Source organism: Furipterus horrens, unplaced genomic scaffold (genome assembly GCF_987537825.1).
Source record: "Furipterus horrens unplaced genomic scaffold, mFurHor1.1.pri manual_scaffold_1, whole genome shotgun sequence".
Taxonomy (NCBI): Eukaryota; Metazoa; Chordata; class Mammalia; order Chiroptera; family Furipteridae; genus Furipterus; species Furipterus horrens.
Genome location: NW_028327171.1, coordinates 210225398 through 210238813, shown reverse-complemented (window position 1 = coordinate 210238813; position 13416 = coordinate 210225398). Strand labels below are relative to the sequence as shown.

The 13416-nt window shown below is 51.7% G+C and overlaps 1 protein-coding gene across 1 annotated transcript in view; it reads left to right on the top strand.

The window, feature by feature from the left end:
• The first annotated feature begins 1563 nt into the window (after nucleotides 1-1563).
• IRS1 (insulin receptor substrate 1) overlaps nucleotides 1564-13416 on the top strand; it is a 52844-nt gene continuing 40991 nt past the window's right edge. Inside the window, exon 1 of the mRNA XM_090284769.1 lies at nucleotides 1564-5508. Within this exon, the coding sequence (XP_090140895.1) occupies nucleotides 1783-5487 (3705 nt within the window). The 5' untranslated portion in view covers nucleotides 1564-1782 and the 3' untranslated portion in view covers nucleotides 5488-5508. The remainder of the gene's footprint in view (nucleotides 5509-13416) is intronic.

The following is a 13416-nucleotide window of genomic DNA, read 5'->3' as shown; positions in this document are numbered from 1 at the left end:
CAGCTATAACGCCACAGCGCGGGGGGGGGGGGGGGCGGGGAGTGGGGGGGGTGGAGGGTGCTTCCCAGGGATCCCTCTGCTCCCTTCGGAGTGACCAGAATCTCCCCATCTCTGCCCTTGGGTGTTCATCTGCTCCTTCGAGAAACCTCCCTGCAGCAAATGCGGGGATTCCAAGGAGTCGGCTGGCCCACACGTCCCTTAGGAAACCTTATAAAAATTTAGATCGCCTCACCACGGCCTAGCACCCCGAAACGGAAATGCAGCTTTTATATTCCCTGGAGAGAAAGCCCTGACTAGAAACCTCCCTCCCGAGGGTCGATCTTACCTGTTAGGTAAGATGCAGCCCAACTCCCGGGCCCCCTCCTCCCTGGGCCCTCCCACTCCGGGCTCTGTAGCCGCAGTGCACCCCGAGCCCCCCAGTCCTCCACTCCTGCGTCTTCCCGACTCGCCCCCACCGCCAGCCGTTTTCCCAGACTCCTCTCGCGCTTTCGGGTAGCCACCCAAACACCCCGCCCGCACCCGCGGCGGGAATTCCTGCGGGCTGGGGGCGCCCTGGGTGGCACGCGGGGAGGACGGCTGTGCGCCCCTGCAGGCGGCCGCGCAGGGGCGCTGGCCGAGCGCTGCACCGAGCGGAGGCCAGGCACGGGCGCCACTGCAGCAAGGCCGGGGGGCGGAGAGGGGCGGGCGCGGGGCGGGCTCGGCCGGGAATGTAGAGACCCGGGCGGGAGCCTCCCGGCGGCGGCGGCGGCGGACGGGCTGCGGAGCGCAGAGGCTCCGTCACGTGTTTTTCTCCTCCGAGTGAGACGGCGGCGCGGTCGGAGGGGGCCCGCGTGCGGAGCCAGACGCCGCTGCTTGTTTTGGTTGGGGCTCTCGGCAACTCTCGGAGGAGGAGAAGGGAGGAGGGGAGAAGTAAATGTAGCTGCAGCGCCTCTCCGGGAAGAGGCGTCTTCCCCGACTCCTTCCCAAACCTACCCCTCGCCTCCCGCCCGCGTCCCCTCCTCCCCTGCGGACTGGAGTGAAGGGCAGGGATGTGCCAGTCCCTGCGGCTGTCCCCAGCTACCCCGGTTGCCTAGTAGCGTTTTGCGTGGAAAAGCCACTTTCTCCGCCTGCCGAGATGGGCCCGAATGGGGGCTGCAGAGGACGCGCCTGCGGGCGGCAGCAGCAGCAACAGCCGCAGCGCCGCGGTCTCTGCGCTTGAGCTGGTATTTGGGCGACTGGTGGTGGCGGGGACGGTTGGGGGGTGGGAGGAGGCGGAGGAGGAGGCGAAGGAGGAGGAGGAGGGAGAACCCCGTGCAACGTTGAGACTTGGCAGCTCGCCTCGCCTGCCCAAGGATATTTAATTTGCCTCGGGAATCGCTACTTCCAGAAGGGAACTCCGGAGAGGAGGCGCGCGCGCCCGGAGGGGCAACCTGGGGACCCCCTGGCCGCCGCCTCCGCTTGCCTGCGCAGAACTCTAGCCTGGGCGGCGAGAGATGCATCTACGCTCCTTTCTGGAGACTTGGCTCTGGAAGGATCAGGGCTGCGCTCCCGCTGGACACACAGCCTTTCCCCCGGGCATGAAACGCCCGTAAACTCCGGTTGGGGCTATCTCCTTGGCGCAGCCGTTGCGTCTGTCTACGGCCGCCCCTCCCAGGCGAGGGGGGGCGGCGTGAATTTCGGAGTCGGGGTTTTGGCCTCCTCCAGCCCTGTTTGCATGCGCGGGGCCCGCAGCGAGGAGCCTCCGCCCCTCACCGGGTAGTTTTTCGGCGCCTCCCTCTGCTCGGCAGTGCTGGCGGCGGCAGCATGGCGAGCCCTCCGGAGACCGACGGCTTCTCGGACGTGCGCAAGGTGGGCTACCTGCGCAAACCCAAGAGCATGCACAAGCGCTTCTTCGTGCTGCGGGCGGCCAGCGAGGCCGGGGGCCCCGCGCGCCTTGAGTACTACGAGAATGAGAAGAAGTGGCGGCACAAGTCGAGCGCCCCCAAACGCTCGATCCCCCTCGAGAGCTGCTTCAACATCAACAAGCGCGCAGACTCCAAGAACAAGCACCTGGTGGCTCTCTACACCCGGGACGAGCACTTTGCTATCGCGGCGGACAGCGAGGCCGAGCAGGACAGCTGGTACCAGGCCCTCCTGCAGCTGCACAACCGTGCCAAGTGCCACCACGACGGGGCTGCGGGCCCCGGGGCAGGAGGCGGCGGGGGCAGCTGTAGCGGCAGCTCTGGCCTTGGCGAGGCTGGGGAGGACTTGAGCTACGGGGACCAGCCCCCAGGACCCGCGTTCAAAGAGGTCTGGCAGGTGATCCTGAAACCCAAGGGCCTGGGCCAGACAAAGAACCTGATTGGTATCTACCGCCTCTGCCTGACCAGCAAGACCATCAGCTTCGTGAAGCTGAACTCAGATGCCGCCGCAGTGGTGCTGCAGCTGATGAACATCCGGCGCTGTGGCCACTCGGAGAACTTCTTCTTCATCGAAGTGGGCCGCTCTGCAGTGACCGGGCCTGGGGAATTCTGGATGCAGGTGGATGACTCGGTGGTGGCCCAGAACATGCACGAGACAATCCTGGAGGCCATGCGGGCCATGAGCGATGAGTTCCGGCCTCGCAGCAAGAGCCAGTCTTCCTCCAACTGCTCCAACCCCATCAGCGTCCCCCTGCGCAGGCACCACCTCAACAACCCTCCGCCCAGCCAGGTAGGGCTGACGCGCCGCTCACGCACCGAGAGCATCACTGCCACCTCTCCTGCGAGCCTGGTGGGCGGGAAGCAGGGCTCCTTCCGCGTCCGCGCCTCCAGCGACGGAGAAGGCACCATGTCTCGCCCGGCTTCGGTGGACGGCAGCCCCGTGAGTCCCAGCACCAATAGGACACACGCCCACCGGCATCGGGGCAGCTCCCGGCTGCATCCCCCTCTCAACCACAGCCGCTCCATCCCCATGCCTTCTTCTCGCTGCTCGCCCTCGGCCACTAGCCCGGTCAGCCTGTCTTCGAGCAGCACCAGTGGCCACGGCTCCACGTCGGACTGCCTTTTCCCGCGGAGATCTAGTGCTTCTGTGTCCGGTTCCCCCAGTGACGGCGGTTTCATCTCTTCTGATGAGTATGGCTCCAGTCCCTGCGATTTCCGAAGTTCCTTCCGCAGCGTCACCCCGGATTCCCTGGGCCACACCCCACCAGCCCGTGGAGAGGAGGAGCTGAGCAACTACATCTGCATGGGAGGCAAGGGGGCCTCCACGCTCACCGCCCCTAATGGTCACTACATTTTGCCTCGGGGTGGCAATGGCCACCGCCACCTCCCAGGCGCTGGCCTGGGCACGAGCCCAGCCCTGGCCGGGGACGAAGCAGCCTGCTCTGCAGATCTGGATAATCGATTTCGAAAGCGGACTCACTCTGCTGGCACATCCCCCACCATTTCCCACCAGAAGACCTCATCCCAGTCCTCCGTGGCCTCCATTGAGGAGTATACAGAGATGATGCCTGCCCACCCACCAGGAGGTGGCAGTGGAGGCCGACTGCCCGGCTACCGGCACTCCGCCTTCGTGCCCACCCAGTCCTACCCCGAGGAGGGTCTGGAAGCGCACGCCTCCGAGCGCCGCGGAGGCCACAGCCGCCCGGAAGCCTCCAGCCTCCACACCGATGATGGCTACATGCCCATGTCCCCAGGGGTGGCGCCAGTGCCCAACAGCCGGAAAGGCAGCGGGGACTACATGCCCATGAGCCCCAAGAGTGTGTCTGCTCCGCAGCAGATCATCAACCCCATCAGACGCCATCCCCAGAGAGTGGACCCCAATGGCTACATGATGATGTCCCCAAGTGGCAGCTGCTCCCCCGACACTGCGGGTGGGCCCAGCGGCAGCAACACTGCCGCCCATTCTGGGAGTAGCTATGGCAAAATGTGGACCAATGGGGTTGGGGGCCACCACTCTCACGCCGTGCCGCATGCCAAACTACCCACGGAGAGTAGTGGTAGCAAGCTTTTGTCTTGTACAGGTGACTACATGAACATGTCGCCAGTCGGGGATTCCAACACCAGCAGCCCCTCTGACTGTTACTACGGCCCCGAGGACCCCCAGCACAAGCCTGTTCTCTCCTACTACTCATTGCCAAGGTCCTTTAAGCACACCCAGCGCCCAGGGGACCTGGAGGAGACAGCCCGGCACCAGCATCTCCGCCTTTCCTCCAGCTCTGGTCGCCTTCTCTATGCTGCAGCCACCGAGGATTCCTCTTCCTCCACCAGCAGTGACAGCTTGGGCGGGGGATACTGCAGGGTGAGGCCTGAGTCCAGCCTCCCGCATCATCTCCACCATCAAGTCCTGCAGCCGCATCTGCCTCGAAAGGTGGACACAGCTGCGCAGACCAACAGCCGCCTGGCTCGGCCCACGAGGCTGTCCCTGGGGGACCCCAAGGCCAGCACCTTACCTCGGGCGCGAGAGCAGCAGCCGTCGGCCCTGCTACACCCTCCGGAGCCCAAGAGCCCAGGGGAATATGTGAACATCGAATTTGGGAGTGATCAGCCTGGCTACTTGTCTGGTCCTGTGGCATCCCATAGCTCACCTTCTGTCAGGTGTCCGTCCCAGCTCCACCCAGCTCCCAGGGAGGACGAGACTGGCACCGAAGAGTACATGAACATGGACCTGGGGCCTGGCCGGAGGGCCACCTGGCAGGAGAGCAGTGGGGGCCAGCCTGGCAGAGTGGGCCCTGCGCCTCCGGGGCCTGCTAGCACATGCAGGCCCACCCGGGCAGTGCCTAGCACCCGTGGTGACTACATGACCATGCAGATGGGTTGTCCCCATCAGAGCTACGTGGACACCTCTCCAGTTGCCCCTGTCAGCTATGCTGAAATTCGGACGGGCATTGTGGAGGAGGCGAGCCTTCCGGGGGCCACAGCGGCTGCACCCTCCTCATCCTCAGCAGCCTCTGCTTCCCCTACTGCGCCTCAAAAAGCAGGGGAGTTGGTGGCCCGCTCTTCCCTGCTGGGGGCCCCACAGGGACCCGGGGGCGTGAGTGCCTTCACGCGGGTGAACCTCAGTCCCAACAGCAACCAGAGTGCCAAAGTGATCCGCGCTGACCCGCAAGGGTGCCGGAGGCGGCATAGCTCTGAGACCTTCTCCTCCACGCCTAGTACCCCCCGGGCAGGCAACTCGGTGCCCTCTACAGGGGGTGCTGCAGGAGGGGGCAGCAGCGGTGGCAGCAGCGGCTCTGAGGATGTGAAACGTCACAGCTCAGCTTCCTTTGAGAATGTGTGGCTGAGGCCTGGGGAGCTGGGGGGAGCCCCGAAGGAGGAACCCGCTCAAGTGTGTGGGGCTGCCGGGGGGTTGGAGAATGGTCTCAACTACATAGACCTGGATTTGGTCAAGGACGTCAAGCAGCGCCCCCCTCAAGTGCATCCTCAGCCACCCCCGCCCCCTCATCAGCCTCTGGGCAGCAACGAGAGCAGCTCCGCCAACCGCTCCAGCGAGGATTTAAGCGCCTATGCCAGCATCAGTTTCCAGAAGCAGCCAGAGGACCTCCAGTAGCCCATCTGGACATCACAGCAGGTGCGTTTTATGGTGCCCAAGTCAGAAGACAGTTTGCTCTTAACCTTGTGCTTGAATTCTCTCCATCTTTGCCTCTGGCCCTTCCGTCTCCTTCCTGCTTCTTCCTGAGGGAGTGGACTCTGGGGGGGGGGGGTGCGGGGGGAGGGAGGTCAAGGTGCACAAGATGCTCACCCCACACTGACACCTGGCTGGTAGTCATATAAACCTGTAGGCGCAGCCATGCAGCAGGGCTGTTTCATTCAAGGGTCCCATCCCAACTGTAGTATTTTCAAAACATACATTCTACAATACCAGTTCTGAGGTTTGTGAAGTTCATGTGTAAGAGCCTTGATCTCTTTACTGAAGTTTACTTTTGACTATATATTTAGGTCATTCCCTAGAAGGGACAATTCTTTGACAAAAATATTTGTTAGAACAGGGCTAAAAGCCTTCATTTAAAGCCATTTCTTGGTGCTGTTAGGTTGATCTCGATAAGTTGCGCTGTGCAGTGTACTTTGTTTCTGTGATTACACAGCACCAAGGCAACGTAAATAGCAGTAGAGGGCATTCGTTTTTATTCACACTCTCCCCAAAACGATTCAGGAGGAAGATATTATTTAGGCTTACAATTTAGAAAGAAATACCCATTCTACCTACGATTCTTTAGAAAGTTGTTATGGGTGATGCTTTTCTATTTGTTCCTGCACCAGGATTTGTAAAATATTTACACACACACCTCACAGGCATGGCTGCTTTGGTACAGGGTATGCAGAGAAGTCTGCATGGGTCTGGGACCCATTATTAGTCAAGAATTATGGAAATTCAACCCAGTGTGTCTGCCTCACAGCTGTCTGTTCTTGCAAAGGCCTGCACAGAGACATCACAAAGATCATTTGGGGACTCCTGTGCATCTTCTGTAAACTTACTTAACATTTTTATGTCAAAAGAAGGAGTATTAAGTCAGGGCAATGGGGAGGTTTGGTATGGTTCTGCTTTCAACGTAAGGGCTAAACCTTGTGCTGTTCATTTTAAGGATATTTATTGTTCACCTTTAAGTTGAAGAGTAGACGCCTCATTAAAAGTTGAAAGTTGGCTTTAGGCCTTCTGTGGTTAAGGCTGTATTGAAAATGAAAAGCATTTGTAATAGGACATTAGCTTGCCCTTCTTTCTGTTGAGCCTATTTTCTGCTGGTCATAATTGTGGGAAGAAGAGAGGAGTATAGTTTGCAAATAATGTGATGAGTTGGCAACACGAAGTTTCCAGCATTTGGAAACACTTTATTCTGACAAACAGTCTATCCTGTGATAGCCTTTTTATATATGCTTCACAGAATGAGCTTTGAGAAGCATTCTTAATATGTGTCCATTCACAAGAACTTGATTTGTGCATTTGGGTTCCTATTGACAGGTATTTGTTTATTATGTGATCAAAGCCTCCTTGACTCTTAACAGTTTCCAATATTGAGTCATATCATACTCTCTTTTGTAGAAAAAAAGATGTAGGTGTACAAACAAACTAAGATTTTAGGTGACGGGCTGTATTATAACAAGCAGTAACTTGATCAATATTCAGTATTTATTTTCATGATCCACTGGAGAAGATTTAATTGTGTTTTATCAACATCAACAGTAAAAATCTTGGAAGATATTTTGGGCACTGTGAATCCCTCTTAACACTTTAATCATTTCTGATGCAAATTCTTTTATTTATAAAGTAATGAGAATTGGAAGGAAAAATCCCCAGCAGTACTTAAATTTAGGAGATGAAAAGAATAGGCTAAGAAACAATAAGTTTTCCTCATCTGTTTTCTTAATTTGAACAGGTTTCTTTTTATAGAGTAGAATAAATAATATTTGCTCTGAAGGCAACTGATGACCAAATAGAGTTTTCAATTTTAAAAAGGGTTTAAAATCCTTCCTGTGTGGAAGATACATTATAAACAAACCAAGCAAAACAAAATAGTCTTCTATTCTTAGCTTTCTTAGGGGAAAATATAATGTTCTGGACTAACGTAATCATTTCCCTAATCATCTTGGCGTATCAGTAGACCATTCTCTAACAGCACCATGCCAGACAGCCCTGCAGTTTATTTGAAAGATGTAAATAGAAGGGGATGAGGGGTTGTGTATCTTTTAAATGAGGCACCAAATGCCACTTGGCACGTGGACACCCCGAATTCTCCTTGCTTGCCTTTGCCCTGTTGAGCTTAAACATGTGATTTGATAGTCAATTACATACTGAAACCCAAAGAAACGAAACCTGTCCTTGGCAAGCAGCTTTTTCCTAGAAAAAGCCAGTCTTCCCGACTTCCTGAGCACTTACTCTCTCTGCCTCTCCTCCCCAGTCCTCAGGTAAAACCTGAAACATGAAAGGGAAGGCGATGTTAGGAGGAGGGAGGGAGGAATGTGCTGTTTCTTCTAACCCCTCATTTTAAACGTCTCTGCTTGTCGGATGTTTTTCGCTATCAAAGGAGAACATTTGTGAGGCATTTATTTAGCTGGGGTGCCCTTCGCTTCACCTCTGGTCCAACCACCTTTTCTGTTTCTCCTCCCTCGTCTCAGCCTGTGTTTCCTCTAACTTGGTTCCGACCTGCGAGATTGTTTTCTAGAACCCCCTCTCCGCGATTCCCTTTGTTTCTCCACCTCTTATTCAATGTTCCTGGCATTGCCCGCCCCCCCTTTTTGCTCCATGCCAGAATTTCGCAGGACCTGTGGCCTACTCTCCGCAGAGTACATGGAGGGCCAAGGAAGGCCAAGGGCACAGCAGCCCCGCTACCTTTAACCAGCGTTTACCTCGAATTTGTTTTTTCCTTTGAAACTGCAGCTGGGCAGAGGGAGCGGGCTTTGGCAAAGACACAGATCCAAGCCATCCTTTTTAGCTTCCTTTTTGGGGGGAAGGGGTGGGTCAGGGATTCTGTACCTCCACGACTACCTCCCATCGCTCCCTCCCTCCAGTTCCCTCGCTGCCTGTGTGGCCTTTTTGGCGCAAACCCTTTCGGCTCTGGCCCTTTCCCCTTTCCCCCCCAGTCACCTCTGCTTCCTGCATTCCTCCCTATTTATTTGGCACTCGGCTCCCCCTCTCTTCTAGCCCCCTTTTGCCTGGGGTTGGAGATTCTGCTGTGGGGCCCAGGCTACCCTCTGAAGTCTGCCACCCTGCCCATCCCCGGTGGCCTGGGGGTGCTGAGGTGGCCTGAAGGGGGGGGGGGGCTGCCCTTCCCCCGGCATTGGTGGTGGGCTAGCGCTGCCCCTGGGCTCCCGGAGCAGAGAATGGTTTTGAGGGGGCGGGGCGGGTGGGAGCTGATTGGCTCCCACTAGAGCCAATCAGCGCGAGCATCAGCGAGCTGTGCTGGCTTCAGGGGTGCGGGCCGGGGTGGCCGGGGTCCCATAGTGGCGGCTGGCCTGGCACTCAAATCGGCCTTTTCCCATCCCTCTCCAACCCTTCCCTGAGCCAAACACGAGCCCCTCCCACCCCTCCCAGAGGATGTTCTGCGCTCAGCCTTATGCACGCATCCATGCATCCAGACCAGAATCCTAAGAAGGAGAAAATCCAACCAGCCCACTTGACAGATGCTGGAGACACACACGTCCTCTTATTTTTAATTGAGAAAAATCTGGGCCATGACCATGTGACGTGCCCCATTTTGTTTCCCTCCTCTGGTTACTACGGTTTACTAAGACGCCTTGTTCCTGCATCTTCTCGTCTTAAAATCCGGGAGCCGGAGGGAGCTGCAGCACGTGGTTGTGCGATTGATTGGGTTGGCTCGAGATTCTCACATTTACTTCCCTTACTAATGGGAGGGAGGAGGAAGAAAAACAAACCAACCTCATTTGGCTCGAAACTGCATAAGGGTCAACACTATATTGAGTGTCTGCAGTTTGCAAAGTATGGACAAAAACTGACCCTTCTGGGCCCCAAGGGAACTCACAGTGCAATGAAAACGTCTGATAGAGCCTGTAAATCTTGAGAATCTAGAGATTCCTTACAAGGGCTCCGGTCGGGTTCCTTTCTGAGGTTGGAGGAAATGCTGCTTAAGCTCTGAAGAGCAGATTTGTTTTCTGACCACTGACAGCCCACGTGAAAACTCCGAAGGGCGGGCTGGGAGAACCCATTTTGTAAGCCTGCTAGATGTGTGTTGTGCTCTCTTAAAGAACCCAAAGTGTGTGAGCTGTATTACTATAGGGGATGGAAACTTTGCTGAGATTTGTCCTTTCTAAAATAAAGAAGGAAAAGAAGAAAGAGAAATACTAGGGAAGTAGTTAATCCTCCCCTTCACCCCATTCCTCTCAAATGAGCACCTCTCACCAGCCAGCGTCCCTAAATCATAACCAAAGGCAGCATTGTCCCTTAGGTGCCCATAAAAACACCCTAAGTAAAAATGTAAGGAGGAAGGACTGCCCTGGTGTAAATGCTATGTGTGCCCTGATACAGCTTCTGAGCTGTGGGAAAGAGTGTCTCTGTTGTTCAGATAACTTTGAACATCTAACAGTCTTCTGAATTTTTACCATCGTTTAGGTGGCTTTATATTTTAAAAAATCAATAAAAAAATTCTATATGTTGTAGTCATTTATCTGATTGTACCCAAATAAATACTGTCTCCAGTATTGCCTTACATTAAGGGAGTTGGAATTCAAAAGTGCACGTCTCCCCCCACCCCCCCTTGTTTTTAATCAAAATTCCTGGAAACTATGCTATCTTGACTGATGCAATGGAAAAAACAGCTCCTTGGAGCCAGAGATCTTGCCTTGTAACAGCCAGTGCCCTTCACTAGCTGAGTGACCTTGGGCAAGTCACTTAAAGTTCTCTGGACCTGTTTCCTCATTGGTGACATGAGAATTTTGTTCTGAATTTTTCTGCCCTCCTTTGCAGATCTAAACAGGAATATTTTTGGTGAAAATGACTGGTAATCTTTAATGGTTCAGTTGTAACGAGGATTCTTTGCGGAAGCTGCTGATGGGCCACATTGAAGTGCCTCAGAATATTTCATTTTGTTCTGTCCTAGCTTTCAGATCAGACATTCTTTATGGTTTGATTAAGGACTGTTGCACGTTTTAACAGATCTTAAGACAAACCCTCCTGATGGCACCAGTTTAAGTTTTTGGAACTTTCTCTGGACTGCATGAGGTCCCCCCACTCCCCCCATTTGTTAACTTAAACATGTGTAGGAATGAAAGTCACCTGCTAGTTCTGCATGCTAAGGCCAATCATTGGAAGCATCCTTCCCCACCCACAGTACAGGTCAAGCTTTAACCAATCCATTTCTGTGATATTACTCTGCTCATTCTGTTGGAAATCACCCCTTCCTGGGCTGGCCGTTCATGGATAATGTTTCTCATTTCTACCATCAGAATCCTTTCATGAGGTTTCCACTAGAGTGAATAGAAAGGAAATCTGAGAGGCCACTTGGCTCTATAGGAAATCTTCTACAACTTTTTGTTTTTGTTTTCTCTGTTAGGTATGTCAAAAAGCCCAGCGTTTCTCCTGCAGGCAAAATGATTGTCATCCAACTTTTTTGTGCTTTAGGATTTTTTATTAGCTAGTGGAGCTGTACACATCTTTTCTGACCCAGTGTCATCATGGCTGTTGAGTTACCAGTGTATTCAGAAGTTTCAACACTTTGGGCATCTCCATGTAGATTTCATAAGTTATTAGAATAGTCTAGTGACTCTTTAACTCAGAACTTAATTGACAGTTTTTTTCAATCCTTCTGCTAGAGGCAGATATATTTCTTATAACCATTAATATATACATGGTTCTTTTCAGTTTGGTGGGTTGATAATTTTAGGAAAATGAAACACTTCACGATGTTAAGGTTTTGTTTTCCTTTGTTTTAAAGGTAACCATTTCCTCAATTATTTCCTCATGTTACAGAGTTACTGGAAATTGTGTTCTAGGAAAACAGTTTCTTGTGAATTCAGTTTGAAGTCAGTTTCACACTAAAGATTCTGTAACTTTTTTCATGCTAATACTTTTTGTGTTTATTATAATAGGTACTTTCTCTACCACATTTATAATGGTGTAATTGATTTAGTTCAGTATTTTATGAGTCCATAGCTATGTGGCAAACTTTAAACTTTCTTTTAAAAATGTTATTGAAACATGTTCAGAAGTTGTAATCAGATTGAATGTTAACAGAATTGTTTTGATATTAGTAAAGTATAATAGCATAGTAATTTCATACTAGTTTTAAACTAATATGGAATTGTTATTAAAAAGTTATTGTAAACCTTTCTAAAATATTATCTATTTACTTCTAATCTTGCCCTACATTATGGAGATGGATCTCTCCCATTCTTAATTCACAGAAAAAGGGGAAAGATGGATTTGATAAGCATAAGGTATTGTCATCTACGGGCAAAGGGATAGTTTCCATTTCAATAATTTTCTTGCCACAGGCTCTGCTATAATCTGTTAGAATAAATTTGGTTGGATAAATGTTCTTTGTGCTTCTTCAATGAGTCAGTGATCTTTGAATAATAGAGTTTTTAAAAGTGATGTGTTTGTGTTGAAAAGGCTGCTTTTCTTTCTCAACTCCTTTTCTGCATTCCCATTAATGATGGCAGCAGAACTGAATGTGTGGGCCAGACTAGAAGTTTAGTCATTTCTGTCTTCAAGCAGAGAGGAGGTTTTGTGGTTGCATTGTCCCTCCCCTGAATGTTTTCTGGGGCAAGCTGAGCTGCATGCATTGTTTTCCTTTTGTCATTCCCTGTCTGCCCGCCCCCCCCACCCCCACTCTGTCACGTCTGACCTGGCCCAGTTAGAGCCGAACCCATATACAGTGGGTGCTAATTGGTTGGCCTGAAGAAGATACCAGAGAAACTCCAGTTATAGTAAGGAAAAAAAGACTGATAAACTTCCCCCTTTTGTTCTTTTGGCCAAAATATACTTTGATGTAAGTTCTGATCCTCCTCAACATATTTAGGTCATGTTGCTAAACAATATCACTTAATCTTGAGAAGCTGATACTTACGTTTGTTGAAATGATCGATGAGGCTTTTGTGTGTGTGTGTCTCCAAATATATGTTGGGTGACAAACAGACTGTATTTTGTAGAGAAAGTTACAAGTCTTTCTTTTAAGAAGGTCATGATCTAAGAGAGGCAATTTTTTTTTAAATTATAAAAAATACAGTAGTTATTGGATAGTGAAATATTCAGTAATTACTGTGTCTTCAACTGTTATTCACTTGATATTATTGAATGATCACTTCCCTGATCATTTAAAAATTGTTTGAAGGGCTCTGTGGGATATGATAAATAAATCATATCTACCCTTGAATTTTAGGGCTTGTGGGAATAATCAGAAGAAGTTTAGCATCTCCCCTGTAGTGTTAGAGGCCACCCATCACCAAACAGATTACCTGACCTTGGCCACTAAACCACTGTTTCTTGTTGGTCCCCTCTCCTCCTCTTACTCAGTAAACACCACTGAGCACCTGTTGCGTTGCAAATAGCACATTTTGTTGGAAGAGGATGGGGGTGAATACTTGGAGAAAAAAGGGGAGTGAGGGGAGTTCAAGTGATTACCAAATTTCTTACAGCCCAGTTTATCTGGATTTTAGATAAATCAAGATTCAGAGCACGGGGTCCATGGACATCAGCATTTTTTGTGTACTTGCAGGGGGAAAGTGCTTCTCCCTCAAAGTTTTTGTGCTTTTCATCATCAATCTAGTCATGGCTTCCCACCCAACGGTAACACCAGCATATACTTAAACAGTTTTTAAGGCTCTCATCTGGACAAGTGGTCCACTTTCAGATCTTCCTCTAGCAAACACAATATTGGCAAGAAGCTAGAAAAAGATGTCTTTGGAGTTTTTGTCCAAGTAAAGCAGCCAGGAGCGGGTCCCGGTGTCCAGTGAGCAGGAGTTCAATGAGTGCTTGTTTTGGGTTGGTAAGGATAAGGAAACATGGGGCAAAGGTGGGGGCTGCAAAGGA